Here is a 16,543-nt window from a genome sequence, read left to right on the forward strand (position 1 = left end):
TTGCTCTAGCTTTACAGAAAAGAGTATGAGTTTGACCTCGACGCTGGCTAGAGGCACAAAGCAAATTAGCCTTGCTTGGCCCTTGTTCTGAGAGTTTTAGCTACCAGCGGAATCTTTTACCATTGCTGTTGCCAAAGGCTCCTTTTCAACAGACACTGAAACGCAGTGGAAATTACAAATTTCACACACAGCTGTGTAGTTAGCTGTACTGTGCTTTTTTAATCAGAACAGGGATGTTGATGTGCTTGATGTCTGTTCATTTAAAAAAATTGAAAGACATACTGGTTAAACAGTGTTATTGTTACTGTAAATTGTTCTTATTAAGCTGTAAATTGTTTGAAGGAGAAGGAGTGATTGGTGTTTTGAGAACATTTGCTTAGCCTATCATGAACAGCTTTCTCCTGGCCTAGTTGGGCCAGTATTTCAGATTTGTACTTGCTCGGCCAACATTTTTACTGGCAATAACACTTTTAATCTGTAATATTGTGAAATACTATTACAATTTAAAATATATACAAAGTTCTGTCATGAAACTCTAGATGGCGCAGGCTGATAGGTCCTTAATTCAACCTGCTTGCAATCACATCATTATCTATAGGGCACAGCTGATTGGTTCCTGCTCTATCAGTAGCCAATGAGCTCGCTGCTCAACCTTCAAATACTTGGTTGGCATCATGACTCTGGTCTTTAGTGTCACATTATACTTTAGAAATTATTTTAATATGCTAATTTGGTGCTCAAGAAATATTTCTTATTATTATCAATGTTGAAAACAGTTGTGCTGCTTAATATTTTGTGGAAATCGTGATACATTTTTCAAGATTCTTTTATGAATAGATAGTTCAAAACAACAGCATTTATTTGAAATAGGAAAGGAAATGTGTCATTATAAATGTCTTTACTGTCACTTTTGATCAAATTAATATAACGTATAAAAACTTTTTTTTATATAGAAAATACAGTAGCTGGAGATTTTACACTTACAATTTAACTTTGCGACATCTATAAACAATTACGTTGAATAGACATGATGCAAAACATTACTGATTTATCATTTTCAACCTACTTTAAATGACTCTCACAAATCTAATCTAAGTTGGGCATTTAGACCGCATTACTTTATTTAAATTAACATAATTTGCTAAAAAGCATAAAACGTTTTTAAAAAAAACAATGTGTTAAACAAATAAAAATGCATGTACAACAAATGCAAAACTTTATGAAAGCATAGTTCAACTCAAATTATCAGGTTCTCTTTATCGTTAAGCCCCGATGAATCTACTTTTTGTTGGGGAAAGTTTTTATGTATTTATTTATAGTTATTTTTACAATGCTGGTGGGATAATGGTGGAATCAAATGTCTGAGCCAAATTCATAAAGACCTTGATGCAATAATAATATTTGTAATCAGAGACTGCCCCCTACTGACTAGAGAGAAATACAGCCTTCAAGCATTGTATAACCTATAATTTAATCTACAGCATCTAACACACCATAACCACCATAAACACTGAGGGGGACACATTGCCCCCCCAGTTTTAAAAGTATAGACAGATCGATATTAGGCAATCTTGAATATTTCCTGTTCAAGGAAATCATGTGATATGCATTTGTTTATGTGTATTTTCTCTGATTAAATTTACAGCTGTTTTCCACATGTGTTTTCCAGCCTACATGAAGAGGCGCCACAGCTCCATTGGTGAGAGTCATTCGCTGGACAGTGGTCTGTCAGGAAGTGACCTCATTCAGTGCGCCAGCCCCCAACACCTCTCCCAGCAGCAGCAGCAGCAGCCCCAGCAGCCCCATCTGAAGAAACCCCGTGTGGTTCTGGCTCCAGAAGAGAAGGAAGCTCTGAAGAGAGCCTACCAGCAGAAGCCTTACCCCTCCCCTAAAACCATCGAGGAGTTAGCGAGCCAGCTCAACCTCAAAACCAGCACAGTCATCAACTGGTTCCACAACTACAGGTATGGTGGCACTTAAGGCCGGTTCACACCAAAAATGATTACTGAAATAACTAGGGCTGGTCGATTATGGCAAAAATCATAATCACGATTATTTTGCTCAATATTGAAATCACGATTATTTAAAACGATTATAGCTGGGTGATATGATCAAAGTCTTATTTCATGATATGAGTCATTTTAAATGTTAGTGAAATTTCACAATTATCAATACTTCAGGAAAAACTTATACTTGGTTAATTAATGTAAGTAAAAGTCCTCAAAACAGTTACAGAAGAGAAGTAAACAGTCAGCAATACAATAAGAACAAAGAAACTAAGTTAAAAAATAACCGACAAAAAAATACAACAGAACAAAAATACAAATTAAATAAACAGTATTTTGGGTTTTTCAGGAAGATGTACTTACAGTGGTATTCAGATAAGTTTTAGCCTACAACAGAAATTGAAATAACAGAAATAACACTGCTGTATATATTAAATATAGACTAATCCTTATTAAAACTACAGTTTATTCATTCAAGAGCAGTGAGTGATTTTGTCTTTGTCTTTTGTTGTTTGATTAACAATAATGACTGCAGCAGATTTATTAGGCTGCTGTCCCTTTAAGAGCTAATGCACAGATCCAATTTACTGTTACACACACACTCTTTCTCAGTGTTTACATTCACTTAAGACATAACCGACTGTGTTTACGAGGATACTTACCAAAGCGGCATTTCTATATATTTGTGTGTAGGCTATTTGACCATTTAGGCTTGTATCTAAAGCCCACAGTATTACCTTGCTTATGCTCGTTCTGCCCCGTCTCGGAGCGCGGGCACAGAAGGCCGTCTAGGGAACCTTATCTCTTTCGCGGCTTAATACACTTTTAAAAACACGTGTTTAATATCAAGTACGTCCTGCATTTTAGCAGCAATAGACTGCATTTTACAACACTCACTTATTTGGTTGATTTGGATGTCAAGTTTGGGCTTTTAGGGAGGAACGAAAGTGCACCGCTGTGAAGGAATGGAAGGTGGCAGCTGCACAATAATCCTTTCACGTCGATTATCTTGTTTTCATATTCGTTGGAAGCCAAAATTGAAATCGAAAATCAATTACGATTAATCGCACAGCCCTAATATAAGCATCCACACAAATGGACAATAATATTCTGCTTTAAATGCTAGAGCTTGGGTGGATACTGATTGGCTGTCAATGTTTTTATCGTTGATCAGCTGTAAAAAATCATTCTGAAAGTGATTCCAATTATATCGTTCTTCTGTGTCGTTATACTTGTAGTGTGGACTTCCCTATTCTCATAGAATTAGAACGATTATTAAAACTTTATAGTTACCACTCTCCTGTATTCCCGTTCTCATGAGTCTTGTTCTTGTTTTCGAAGGTCCCGTATCCGACGAGAGCTCTTTATAGAAGAGATCCAGGCAGCGGCTGGCGAAGGCGGGTCCCCCTCGGCGCGGGCCGGGAAGTCTGGGGGCGAGGGAGACAACAGCTGCGACGGCACTGAGTCCGACAGCACAGCGGAGGGCCGACCGAGTGGCTCAGAGGAGCGCAAGCGCCTCCTGGAGAGCCCCGGCCTCAGCCACAGAGACGAAGAGGGCGAGGGCGAGTTCCCCAGCGCTTCGGGCACCAGCAGACCACGGGGAGGTATCATAGACAGCCTGTTCGGCATTCCCGAGTCTGTATCTGTTCCCACTGCCGCCGCAACCCCCTGCCGAAACCCAAAGGACAGCAGTCTGCGCAAGAAGAAAGCAGCCAACCTCAACAACATCATCCATAGGCTGGAGAAAGCGGCGAACCGCGACGAGCCTCACGAATGGGAGTTCTGAGCCACCGCCGTGTTGTCGTTTTATTCTCACTTTGTCCCTCACTGAGCTAACCTGGCCAAGCCTGGTGCACACACACCACCGGTTAACCCAAGGGTTTTCAAATTGCTGTTTAGAAGTGGGCTATCAGAGACAAGAACATGAAAAGGAAATGAGTTTTTAGTCTGTTTATTTTGTGAAGCACTTAACAGCCCTGCTGGCCACAGGGCTGTGACACCATTGGGTTATGGTGAAGACACAAAACTTAAAAGCACAGGAGAGGGAGCGTTCCCCACGAAATATTCTCAAGACTGGCGACAGTCACAAAAAAAAAACACACACTATGATATCACAGTGTCTCTATTTCTAATAGAGACGTTCTCACCAACAAGCTGAATAACTGTTACAATAATTTATCAGTTCTCAAGACTCTTGGGAGTTTCCTCTTTTGTATCATGTATGCTTCGGCCGTCAGCAGAGACTAGTTCGAACCGGTTTCAAACCAAAAGTCAAGCATTTAAAAGCAAGTGTTGGCTGAAGGAACACGGGTGCACCGTCCCACCTGCCTCTCCCTCCCTACCCCAGAGGAGGCCATCCAATGGCTATGCAACTCTAGTACGCAATGGATTCCAGCGTAATGGAAGCCGCATTATTTTCACAGTTCGGAAGCTTCTCCGATGCGAGAAGAAAATCCTTTTTATAGCAATTAAGTTGCCACCGAGAGATTGCACAGTCAGTTGACTCTAAACAGCACTCCTTTTGATTTTACACGCCAACGGCCTAAAAGAGAAAAAAAAATCATGCGAACGAAAAATAATCGTCGTAAATAAGAATCCATGTATCATGCAAAAATTCATACTGTTGTTGTAAGGTCGACGCAAATGGGAGATGGGAGAAATTTCGTAACTTGATAGCTAAGTGTCAATTTTTATCGTTATTTAGGTCTCTTGTAAGGGTAGCGCTCGTTTATTTTTTTTTTCCATAGCTTTAATCGCCTCCGCGACTTGCGTTTTGAAGCTCGCAGAGGTCTTGTTTAATAATAAACGTCCTTTTAGGCCAAAACAAAGACAGATAGTGAAGAAAAAAGGATTTGTACAGTACTTTGAGTAAATATTCCTGACAAGATATTTTTTAAAGAGAATGAACAAGCCTGATTTTTATCCTCTTATAAAAGAACCATACATCAGAGACCTCTAACCAAGTTGGGCGGTTTGGGCCCATAGAATTACAATTCTAATCCAATATCTATGGTGTTATAAATTCTAATTCTATGGTGTGGCCGTGGGCCACTGCACTGTATGGGCTGGTCCTCAGCACCAGGGTACCGGACGCTGAGTATGCGGGCTCTCGTGCAAACTCGAAACTTCAGGTTTTTCACCAGCTTCTCCATTCGCTGTTCACACGAGCTTTTCAGAGTATGTTCACGGCACACATCTGTCCTCCAAGACAACTGGAAAAACACCTTGCAAAATGGACTTTTTCATACTGTAAATGACGGAGGACTCGGACACATCTTCATCCACATTTCTTGTTTAACACACAAAAAAGAGGAAAATATGTAGATTGTGAATGAAAAGCTCTTTTAACGTTAGGAACCTGAGGTGAATCGCTACACATGCGCATCAGAGGACGCGGCGAGGACTTTGCACCTCTGTAGAAATGTTCTTTCTCTCCTGAAACACCTTTCAAAACCTGCTCACTTTTCACCTCCGGCCCTTGTGTCATTGTATGCAGTTGATTTTGTGAACGAAAGCACAGAACGGTGGTGCCACGCGCTCGTCTGTGTGCGAACCTTGTGTGAGGTTGTTTGTGTGTGTGAGTGTGTGTGATTGTTGACAAGAGCGATCTATATTTGTATATTACTACTACTACTCGCCACAGGCTGTGGAAGCAAACACCTCCTCACCTCCCTAAGCTATTTAGCAGTCCTGCAGCATATCACATAGTACATTTAAGTTCTTTTTATTTACACGCATAAACTAATGGTAGATATTTTTTTTTGTTTGTTGGTGTGGTTTGCTTATTTATAGATGCTGTCTTTTACATATTGATGTCTTATATTGTTATACGTGTTCTTTTTTTGTAATGGAAGGGACTATAAAAGGTCAGGTTACATATTTTTAGACTAATAGACTGCCGGCAGTATTGGATTACATTTAAATGATGTACTTTTGATACATGTCTATTGATTAATTCTGAAGATTATCATTTTTTGATTTTTTTTTTCATATATTTTACTCTGTTAGTGAGCTGGATGAACAGTTACTACGTTGACAAAGGAAGCAGAATTATATGTATTGCATTAATGATTTTAATTAGTACGCATTTTAGATGTTTTAACAATTTTAAAAAATGACAATTCAAGATGAATTGCATTTGGCTGTATTCACTCTACAAAGGCAAACCGATTGATGCTCTTGAATTAAGTTTTCAGGTAATTAATTAACCTGCGAACGTTCTGAGATTACGTTTGTTATCGCAATCAAGCTTAGTTGCTACATTGAGCCAGTGAACAACTGGTAGTTAACGTCACTGAAAATAGCTGTTGCTTTGAGCTGCACCTTGAGGAATTGGTCTTTTAGTTTGTTTGTTTTTTTTAAGTAGGAATGAAATTCACTTGATGTCGTTCGGGTGCGTAAAAATTTACGCCGATTAATCTTGGAGAACAACGTCGGTTTAAAACTACCTTTGGCCTTTTTTATATGTGCCAATGAATGATTCAAAATCAAATTAGTCTCTTTAAGGCCTAACGAAAGCACAGAGAGATACTTCATGAACCAATGTTTTTATCAGAATATACGAATACGTCGAAGCCCGTGACTGTTTATCAAACTTTCTCTCCACATCTAACATTGGAGTGCCTTCACTGAAAACTGTTCGCTACTAGAATCGCGTCGTCTTCATTCCAAGTAAGTGATTGGAAATATCGTGTGTCAGATACCACGTTTTAGCAATTTTCGCCAGCAAGTTCAATAATAAGGTCTCATCTAGTCTCAGGTCATAATATTCTGTACTTTTAGGGTGTCTGTATTGTTTTATCTGAGAGAAAACAGCTGTCCCAGGATTCAGGCTTGGTTATGAAAAAACAACAAAGTTTTTACAATGGCAATTTCAATCGGTTAACTCCACATTTATTTGTCCCAAAATGTCGTTTTAATCATTTCTAGGCATTTATTAGATGTTTTATTTTATTTTGTTATTGTGTTGTTGTATTTTAACGGTAAGTTTCCCCCGCGCTGGAGGAAGTTCACAGATGGATTTGGGCATGTGGAAACTCTTAAATGATTTGTAGAATATACTGTAGTGTGGACCAAATTGTCAAAACAGACAAATCAACTTGTAAAGACTCTTTTCCGATCATAAACATGTGATTTCAATTGAAGAAGAAAAAACAACACACATTTAGGAGCACATTCAGATCTGGTCTGTATTAAGGACTTTTATATGTCTGCCACGTTCTCACTGACTGAACCGTAACCGTACTGTTGATATCATGGCATGAAACACTTAGAATAACACTTAGAAACAACGAGTTTCCAGGCGATTCTCAATGCAAGATGTCCAGCACTTTTTCTCTGCTTTTTGCTAATATTTTTCTATGGAAAGTATTGCAGATGACTAAACACATCAACATACGACTGCACAGACAGCACGTTTATATGATTTCTTTAAAAAAAAAGACAAAAAAAGAAAAAAGAAAAACAAAGCAACAAAAAAAATCATCATTATTGATATTACATTGGTAGTCACGAGTAGCATTAATGTAGATATTCGTCCGTAGCTTAGTTCGCTAGTGGTGTCATAATTGTTACCTCGTTTATTCCCTCACACTTACATCACTTCCTGAGACAGTATGTTCTTTCTTCACCTGAGACAGTATGTTCTGAACAGCCACAATTTGTTTCATTGTATCCCAGATGGAGATTTTCTCTCTCTTTGTTTTTAAAGTTGTGTAATTGTGTTACATGTGAGGCGAGCACGACGATTATACATCTGTCTCAGCGAGAGCAACAATTTAACCTAGTTATCATGATTCATTTCGACCAACAATCTATGGAAATGGGATGTCTTGATCACGACATTCAGATCTCTCTCTTTCTCTCTCTCTGTTGTTGCTCTGTATGCTGTAATATGGGTAATATGAAGCCTTGTAATGAAATATGACAGGCAGCTCCCAACACAAGCTGGTATCCTATAGATTCTCCTTAGGTCTCTCAAAGCTCAGGTAGAACCTCGGTTTAGCACAGTCCTTTTGTCCATTAGTTTGTTGGTGACACTTTCCCTCTTACACCTGCTAACGACCGTTGTATGGTTTATTTTTCTATGTGTCATGGTTTTGAACCACAAGATGGAGCTGAATCCTCCATTTTACCTGAATAAAGACTCTTCCACTTTGTTCTCTTGATATGTATTTAGTTCGGTTGGTTTTTCCTTTGTGTATCATCATGTAGTCTTGTATTCTGTTCCCAGCGCTGTTCTAATCCAAAATGAAAAAAGCAATATCACTGTTTGAAATTCATTATATTATTATTATTATTCCTCATAACCACCATAGGTGTATTAACTGAAGTAAATATCTTTTGTACAAACACATTATCACTGTACTCTGCATTTATTTGAGTATTTCTGATGTCAGAAATTTGAACCCATGTTCCAGCAGCCCAGTTCAATCGTAATTTACATGTCTAAATGTTTTATGACTACAACAGTTATATATGCACATGTGTATCTAATATGGGGATGTGTCTTTAAGCACTCAAATGAAACTACAACACAAAAGTCTTAAAAATAAACATTTACTAGAAACACCACACTTCCACACAATCAATGACCGAAGACAAAGTTGCTGAAATATTTTGAATAATTTATTTTTTCCTATCTACATCCACAGAATACATATTCCTCCATGTATTTAAATAACCAGAAGGCACACTTAAATTGCATTGTTGTAATTTCAGCAAATCTCCGTTTCCAGGTTCATCCCAATGTGAGATTGAACCAACAGTTTGTATTAGCAGTCGACATCCTTAACAATTAGCCAATCACAACTCCAGAACTTTTCCATCATTCTTCCAAGTGATTTAGTTACTTTAATTGTCACGTCACAGACGTTTATTTGAACACAATACTTGACAGTTAGTTATTATGAAATTTTTATTGGTAGCTTAGGTGAAGTGAAGCCAGACAAATAATATTAATAAACTGGTAAGTTTTTACCAAGGGTCCTTGTGCAAAATAAAGCCATAAGTGTTTATTAATCCTATTCCTTAGATTTTGAATACAGTTTAACAGATGAGGTAGAGCACACAATTATAGCTACAATGGCACAATTGATAATATATATCATGTGGATATTTTAATGGATATCCTGCCATAATATTAACTTTTCAGGGGGTTGTTGCAACTGTCCGTATGTTAAAAAAAAAAGAAGTAAATGTAAATATCAGAACCATATATTTGTGTGTTGGCTGTTAAAATTTAAGAGATATGCTTCAAGTATCCTGTATCTTAATCACTTGCTAGACTTTAGGCTAATTAAGATTGCCATTGCCATAGCCAGCATTAACCCCACTGTGATCTCCTTCAACCTGCCCAGTTTTACATCTTCAAAGTTCTCCTTCTTCTTCCTGAGTATCTCTTCTCTGCGCTGCCGGAGCTGCTTCTCTCTCTGAAGTTGTTCTCCATAGTGTGATCTGATGAAAGTATCAAAGTCGAAGATGTTTTGCTGGGCGGCTCCAACAGAGGGGGAGTGTCGGCCTCTGGTCTGCTGTCCTGATGTTGGACTCTCTCTACCAGTGGGTTTACTGGATCCCAGCAGGTCTGCTTGACTCAGGATCCCTCGATTGTATTTCCTCCTCAGAGCTTTATTACCCAGGACGTGGTAAGCCTCACTGATCTGAGAGAACATGAACGTGGCCTCCTCGCTCCCTGCATTCTTGTCCGGGTGATATATAAAGGACTGTTTATAGTAAGCAGTCTTAATTTGAGCATGCGTGGCTGTTGGAGAGACTCCCAAAATGTCATAATAACCAGACTTTGATTTGTATAGTGGCCCAGCTCGACTGCCGTTATTTTGCGAGGCACTGTAAGCTCTGGTGAAAGACACAAACTGAGAATTTGCAATTTCATAGAGTCTTTTTATGAAGTTTTCCATGTGTACCCCAACTTGAGCTCTTCCAGGACGGCACGTGCACTGGAGATGCATTAGACTTCAATCCACGACAGGCATTCCATTTACTAATATTTCCAGAGCAGAAGTTCAACGGTACTTTCAAGCTGTGTGTATCTCTACCCGCACCCGTGAAGCGGGTAAAGAGTCTGTTTACATTCTCTTCTGCAGTCTCCAGAACTGCCGGGCTGGTTTCACACAGTCCTTTAACAGCGCGGACACGGTCATTTCGAGTCTCACGGAACTGTAGTGAATTGTGTAGAGTTAAAGCTGCAACATAAGCTGCCTGTGAGACGGGTTTACAGTCTTTACCCAAAAGCGGGAGATTTTGCGGTTTTAAACGCTTGTAAGCTTCTCTCCCGAACCGGTGTCTGACCTCCGCCATTGCGCAGAGATCACCTACAACAACCGTCATCTGTTTCCGTGAACAGCAAAGTGACCAATTAGATTTGCCCTTCTTTTCAGGTTGAGTGAAATTTGGCCAATGCCGTGCGAGAAGAATATTTCCATGAAAGAGATTGGTGGAGCGTTTAGGTTGTTGTTACATCATAATCATTAGACTGTAGGATTTGGGTCATTCTTACAATTCAATTTTTAAAATGAAACACAGTTTTTGTTATTGATTAATTTATATTCATTCATAAATTATTTATTTATTCATTAAATAGTATAGGTCAAAGTATCACGACATAAAGTGGACAGTAACTCTAACTATCAGTATTATTACTTCAAATTAATCACTAAAATATGTTTTTAGATAATGTAACCATAGACATTTAATTTTAATGAAAAAAATTATTTCAGCTGCTCTGTGGGCACGAGAGAATGACCGTAGACCAATAAATCAAAATGATTTCAATGGGTAGAATTTTAAGGGCCCTAATAAAATTCTATTCCGTAGAAATTTAACATTAAAAAATGTTATTAAATGTATTGGGGACACATACAAAAGCACTTAATTTATCCTGGTAATGCACTGCTTCCTAAATTCAATTCAATTCACTTTTATTTAGTGCTTTTCACAATATAGTTTTAAAGCAGCTTTAGATGCATGTGTATATTACAATTCAGTGTGTTATCAGAGGTGACTGTTTACAAATAATGTATTTCAGCAATGTACATAGCCTATACAAATCACACAGTTAGCTAACATCCCCCCAGTTCCACAGACAATTCTTAAGTCTGCTAAAATGCATGTTTGAGCTGTTTTAACTGAAAAACAATGGCTTTGTCTCAAGAAGTCAAGATGGACACCAGTAATGTTTTTTTTTTTCTTTCTTTCTAAGGCATGTACATAAAAGCTAGTCCTGGCTTAATTTAAGCCCTGTCTGTGAAACCAGGCCAATTATGTATTCATTTAGGCAAACACTATGAGCTTACTGAAGTAATTACAAGTTGTGAACATAATGATTACAATATAGAATTTAGCATTGGTGCATGTTGATTCAGAGGTTGCGTCATCTGAAGTCCTCGCAGGAGTTGGAGTCATCTCTTCACAGGTTTTGTGGCATCTGAAACTTCGTAGACGAGGCTGGATCCTAAATGGAGCTGGGCAGCTGGCATACCCTCTAGTTACATCAGAACAGAAACAGAAAATAATTAGTGTTAGCACTGTTCATAACATTAAGCAAAGATAATCATGTGCATTCGATCTGATATAACTGAAGTACAAGGTTATGAGATGTATTATGTGAATGCTTGGCTAAATAGATGTGTCTTTAGGGTCGATTTAAACTGGGCTAGTGTGTCTGAGCTACAAACATCATCAGGAAGGCTATGCCAGAGTTTAGGAGCCAAATACGTAAATGCTCTCTCTCATTTAGTGGACTTATATATCCTAGGTAGCCTACAACCAAAAGTCCAGAATTTTCCTTTTTTTACCTTAAAGAGCGTGGTGGATTCATAAACATGAATAAAAATTAATAACATATATATATATATATATATATAGTGTGTGTGTGTATTTTATATAACTAATTTAAACTCTGCCCTACATAAAAGTGAAGCTTGATGAACTACGTGTACACAAGTTACGCACGTTTGTAAATCTCTATGTTTACGCCTGTAACGGAGTACACAGCATGGTACACAGCTGAAAACATTCCAGTCGTGCGCTGTCACCTACGCAAATTGCGTACGTGCTTTACCGAGCACAAGAGCAGTCTCACATCCACCTGATCAGCCTGTAGACCACGCCTCTCGCGCGGGGTGTGCAGTGCTACCCTGCCGTCCTCCAGCCCTCCTGTACACAGACCTGGACATCATAACAATCGCTGACAGTCTACGTGTGGGCCTGAATCTAAACTATTATCAAACCTGCTGTGGTGTGGTGTGTGCATGCAGCATAATGGAGCAGGCGAAACAAACGGAGAACCGCCTCCGCTTTCCTTTAGCGCAGCAGCTCCGCTCCAAATGGCAACATCACGGGTGAGGAGGTTCGCGCAGGAGGGGCGGACGGTCCCTCCTCAGCCGAGAGTGATGGTGGTGTTTTCGCCTGCGAGTGACACTGAAAATCAGGGAGATGCGATGTCTGGCGCGGACATCGGGGAAGAGGAGTATCGCAAACCAGTCATACCTGTCCCTAATCTTAACCTAGGGAAGTCCCTTCGCACCTTAGACGCACCTGAGGAGGTAAGTCCCCGAGGTTTAAAGAGGATGTGCTATTATTATCGTCACGGAGTAGTTTGTTGTACTAAAAGTGTGATTTATGAAATGTCCACTATCATCTGCGTTTTCCCCAATGTGATTCTTTTTCCAAAATGTATCTGGAGGAACAGTGTACTTTCCCAGCGTTTTGCGTTTAATCATAACCGTTTCCATAGGCAACAGATGTATTGAGTGTGTTTGCTTCCCGATGACTGCAATCTGATTGGTCCTTTATCCCAGTGGGGCGGGTGAACGTCGCCTTTGATTGGTTCACTTCACATGTCAATCAAATCATATCAACTGGATTAAACTAATCGCGTTTTGCAGACTGCTGATAAACGCTTAGTCCAACACCCGGGTTTTAAAATAATTTAAACATTTAACAGCATTTTAGTAGGTAATGTTTCAAAAGTTCAGAAGATGCTAAAGATACACGTCTCAGTCCTGGTGCATAATGATTACCCTCATTACAGTGAAATATGTTATATGCACTATCTGTTTTTGAAAGTAATGTATACTGAATTGATTAAAACAAGTAAATACATTTATAATATTACGAAACATTTCTATTTGAAACCAATTCTGTTCTTTTAAACTTTCTATTTATCAAAGAATCCTGAACAAAGGTATCCCATTTTTCACAAAAATATTAAGCAGCACAACTGTTTTCAACATTAATAATAATGTGACACTTAAGACTGATGAAATGTCTTTGCCATCACAGAAATAAGTTACATTCTAAAAGTTATTAAAATAGATAACAGTAATTTTAAATTGTAATTCTGTTTCACATTATTCTTTTTACTGTATTAATGCAGCCTTGATGACCATTAGAGACTTCTTTCAAAACCAAACTTTGAGATGTTGTGTATATTCAGACTAATGTAAAAGGATATTTTTGTTACTTCTCTCTCCCTCTCCATAGTTCCCCGAGGTCATCCCCCTGAATGTAGGAGGAACATATTTCACCACTCGGCTGTCCACTCTGCGACGTTATGAGGACACTATGCTGGCCGCCATGTTTAGTGGCCGCCACCACATTCCCCGGGATGCAGAGGGACGATATTTCATCGACCGAGATGGAGCATATTTTGGGTTAGTGTTTAGTTTAGTGAATATCTGATTATGTTTAGAGCCTAGTACCCAAAAATACAAAGCAAACATTATGATTATCTGAATTTAGCTTTTGTTTTTATTATTTCATCAGTGGAGGACTTAAATAACTGCTCGATATCCAGTTTAAAATCGCATGCTTATTAGAAGTGCTTATATATACACTTCTCTGGCTTTAGGGATATTCTGAATTTCTTGCGAGAAGGTGAGCTGCCTCAGAGGGACCGTGTTCGTGCGGTGCACAGAGAAGCTCAGTATTATGCTATTGGGCCTCTTTTGGAAAGCCTGGAAGACACGCAGCCACTTACCGGAGAGAAAGTGCGACAGGCTTTTCTTGATCTCTTGCCCTATTATAAAGGTAAAATAAAATAATTAGGGGTGTAACAATACACTCATGTCACGATTCGGTTCGATACACGATAATTATCTCACGATACGGTACTCTCACGATACTCTGAACAAAGCCAGAGTAAAAATAGTATTTTTTTTTATTATTACTTGTAGCACATATGGTATACGGCGATCGCAAACAGACCGACTGAGGGGAGCCCCGCTTTCTCTAACTCGCACTGGGCCCCGCCCCTTGCTTGGCATGGCCCTGGTCATTACCATAAATTTCAACTTTTATTTTGGGTGAACTATACATAAACATATAGTGACAACTATCCACAATGCATGCTGCTTTTTTGTATTGCGATGATAAAATATATTGTTACACCCCTAAAAATTATACAGAAAATGAATAAAAAAGTTGTTTTCATTTAACTAAACATTGTTCCATTTTGCTCCAGAAAATCTTGAGCGCATTGTGGAGATCGCAAAACTTCGTGCCATGCAGCGGAAGGCTCGCTTTGCGAAACTAAAGATCTGCGTGTACAAGGAGGAGATGCCCATCACCCCTTATGAAAGACCGCTGTTCAATTCGCTGCGATTTGAGCGTTCAGAGAGTGAGGCCAAGCTGTTTGAGCACCATTGTGAGGTTGACGTGTCCTTTGGGCCCTGGGAGGCAGTGGCTGATGTTTATGACCTTCTTCACTGCATAGTGAGCGACCTGGCAGATCGTGGCATCTCTGCTGACCAGCAATGCATCGGCGTGTGTGACAAACACCTCATCAACCACTACTACTGCAAAAGGCCCATCTATGAGTTTAAAATCACCTGGTGGTGAAGGTGAAGTGTTTTAGTAGGTGTTTTGCCAAGAACTGAGCTCTACAAGGTCTGAGCAAGTGATGTTTGCTGCTGTCTACGGTTACAATGAACCAGCAAGATCATGGAATCTTTCTCGAAATGAATGGAAATAATAATGACAAGCTTTTGAATAAGATGGCTGTTATTATGACAGTTGCTCTTTTGTTTCTTCATGAAACTGCAATTTGCAACCCAAAAGTTTCTTTATGGGCAGCTCTATCGATTCTTTAGTTTTTGTAAGTGATCGTTTAACTTAGTTTCTTTAGAATAAAGCCGGAATTGTTCCCTCCAGTTGTTGTTTTAAAGGGGTTTCCTGGAATCGACCTCAGAGGAAGTGAATTTATGTGAAACAGTGTTTTCTGTTTTAATTATTACGACATCTCTGCAAAGTACGCTTTTGTGTTAGGTGTAATGAATGTATTAAGAGTTTGATCAAAGAATCAATCAGCTGGACTCACATTGGGAAATTGGACGTTTGTTATTGCTTGTGATGTATTTCTTAAGAAGGAACCCTTTTTTTCCCTACAGTATTTTAAAATGATTTTACCCTATTTGTTTAACTTCATTTATATATGTAGGACCTTACCTGGATTATGTTGCCAGTGATGACAAGCACTATCATGCAGATATTGACTTTAACTAATACAAAGGTCTCATCTGGTATTTACAGCCACCCAAAGCTTCACATAAAGCCTTCTAAAATAACCATACACCACTAGACAAGCATACAATTATTGATTTATGTAAAATAAAAACCTTCTTAAAAATGTATTTTTAAGAATAAGTTTACGTACGTACTACATTGAATATGACATGTCCTGAATATGAATCAAAAGAAGTATATATTTAAAATTGTTCTTAAAGACTGTTAGCCAGGTTAGATTGCCTATTTTGCTATACTTTGACTTTGAAATTATTTTCTGCTGCCAATAGCTTTTGTCCAGGCTTTTAATTTCCATAACTCTCAACAATTGCATATGATTTAGCAGTATTTGTTAATTGAATCATCTGAAACCTCTGTCCCTCACTGGTTTGCTGTGAGAGCTGTGAAGGCCACATGAAGTTGCATGAGCTCTCTGTGTTTTGGCAGCAGAATATCTAATACGAGATAAAAATGCATCTGATAATCCTAACTGGGCTTTATTTTCAGTCTTGCCCAGTTTACTTTATGTTGCTTATTTATTACCCGATGCATATTTGGTCTCTGTTGTACATTTGGTGAATACTGTTGTTTGAATTGCATTATTGTACTGGCTCTTATTGTGCTGATAATAAACCATATATTTTGCAATTTTTTAGAAACAGGGCATTTTTCATTTGGAACGTTTATAATAATGCTTAATTTATCAGATTGGAAAACGAAAGTACAAAAGGTGATGAAATACTTTGATGTATGCACTGTATTTCTACTAGGGACTGTTGACATTTGGAGCTCAGCCCATCTATAGCCCCGCCCCGCCCACACAACGCATACCACCAGTCGCGAGGATATGATGTCATTGTGACCCGGAGACGAGACCGCTGACGAGGTATCTGTCGCTGACGCTGTCCGGTAGATTGACATTGCACACGAAAACTAGCTGTTTTTCTTGAAAATGTTTTGTTTAATGTAGTTTAGACGGAATTATACATATTTATCTTATATCCTGCTGAGCGTGA

General features: G+C 38.8%; 3 protein-coding genes across 14 annotated transcripts in view; 2 read left to right on the forward strand and 1 right to left on the reverse strand.

Moving 5' to 3' along the window:
* The window catches only part of cux1a (cut-like homeobox 1a), a 123,927-nt gene extending 115,566 nt beyond the window's left edge, over positions 1–8,361 (forward strand). For all 12 annotated transcript variants that reach the window (XM_056271562.1, XM_056271560.1, XM_056271554.1 and 9 more), the window contains 2 exons: positions 1,670–1,964; positions 3,348–8,361. In XM_056271562.1, coding sequence (XP_056127537.1) covers positions 1,670–1,964; positions 3,348–3,792 — 740 coding nt within the window. In that variant the 3' untranslated portion in view covers positions 3,793–8,361. The remainder of the gene's footprint in view (positions 1–1,669; positions 1,965–3,347) is intronic.
* A 746-nt stretch (positions 8,362–9,107) lies between these two features.
* LOC130105490 (dnaJ homolog subfamily C member 30, mitochondrial) lies at positions 9,108–10,393 on the reverse strand. The gene has a single exon (XM_056271499.1). The coding sequence runs from the start codon at positions 9,971–9,973 to the stop codon at positions 9,281–9,283; it is 693 nt and encodes a 230-aa protein (XP_056127474.1). The 5' UTR covers positions 9,974–10,393; the 3' UTR covers positions 9,108–9,280.
* A 1,743-nt stretch (positions 10,394–12,136) lies between these two features.
* Positions 12,137–16,173, forward strand: kctd7 (potassium channel tetramerization domain containing 7). Its single transcript, XM_056271520.1, has 4 exons — positions 12,137–12,568; positions 13,509–13,678; positions 13,876–14,054; positions 14,488–16,173. Exons 1-4 carry the CDS (start codon positions 12,275–12,277, stop codon positions 14,862–14,864), a joined length of 1,020 nt encoding a protein of 339 aa, XP_056127495.1. The 5' UTR covers positions 12,137–12,274; the 3' UTR covers positions 14,865–16,173.
* The last annotated feature ends 370 nt before the right edge of the window (positions 16,174–16,543 follow it).

This window comes from Rhinichthys klamathensis, unplaced genomic scaffold, assembly GCF_029890125.1.
Source record: "Rhinichthys klamathensis goyatoka isolate OS25496 unplaced genomic scaffold, OSU_Roscu_1.1 h1tg000321l_1, whole genome shotgun sequence".
In the NCBI taxonomy this organism is placed as follows: Eukaryota; Metazoa; Chordata; class Actinopteri; order Cypriniformes; family Leuciscidae; genus Rhinichthys; species Rhinichthys klamathensis.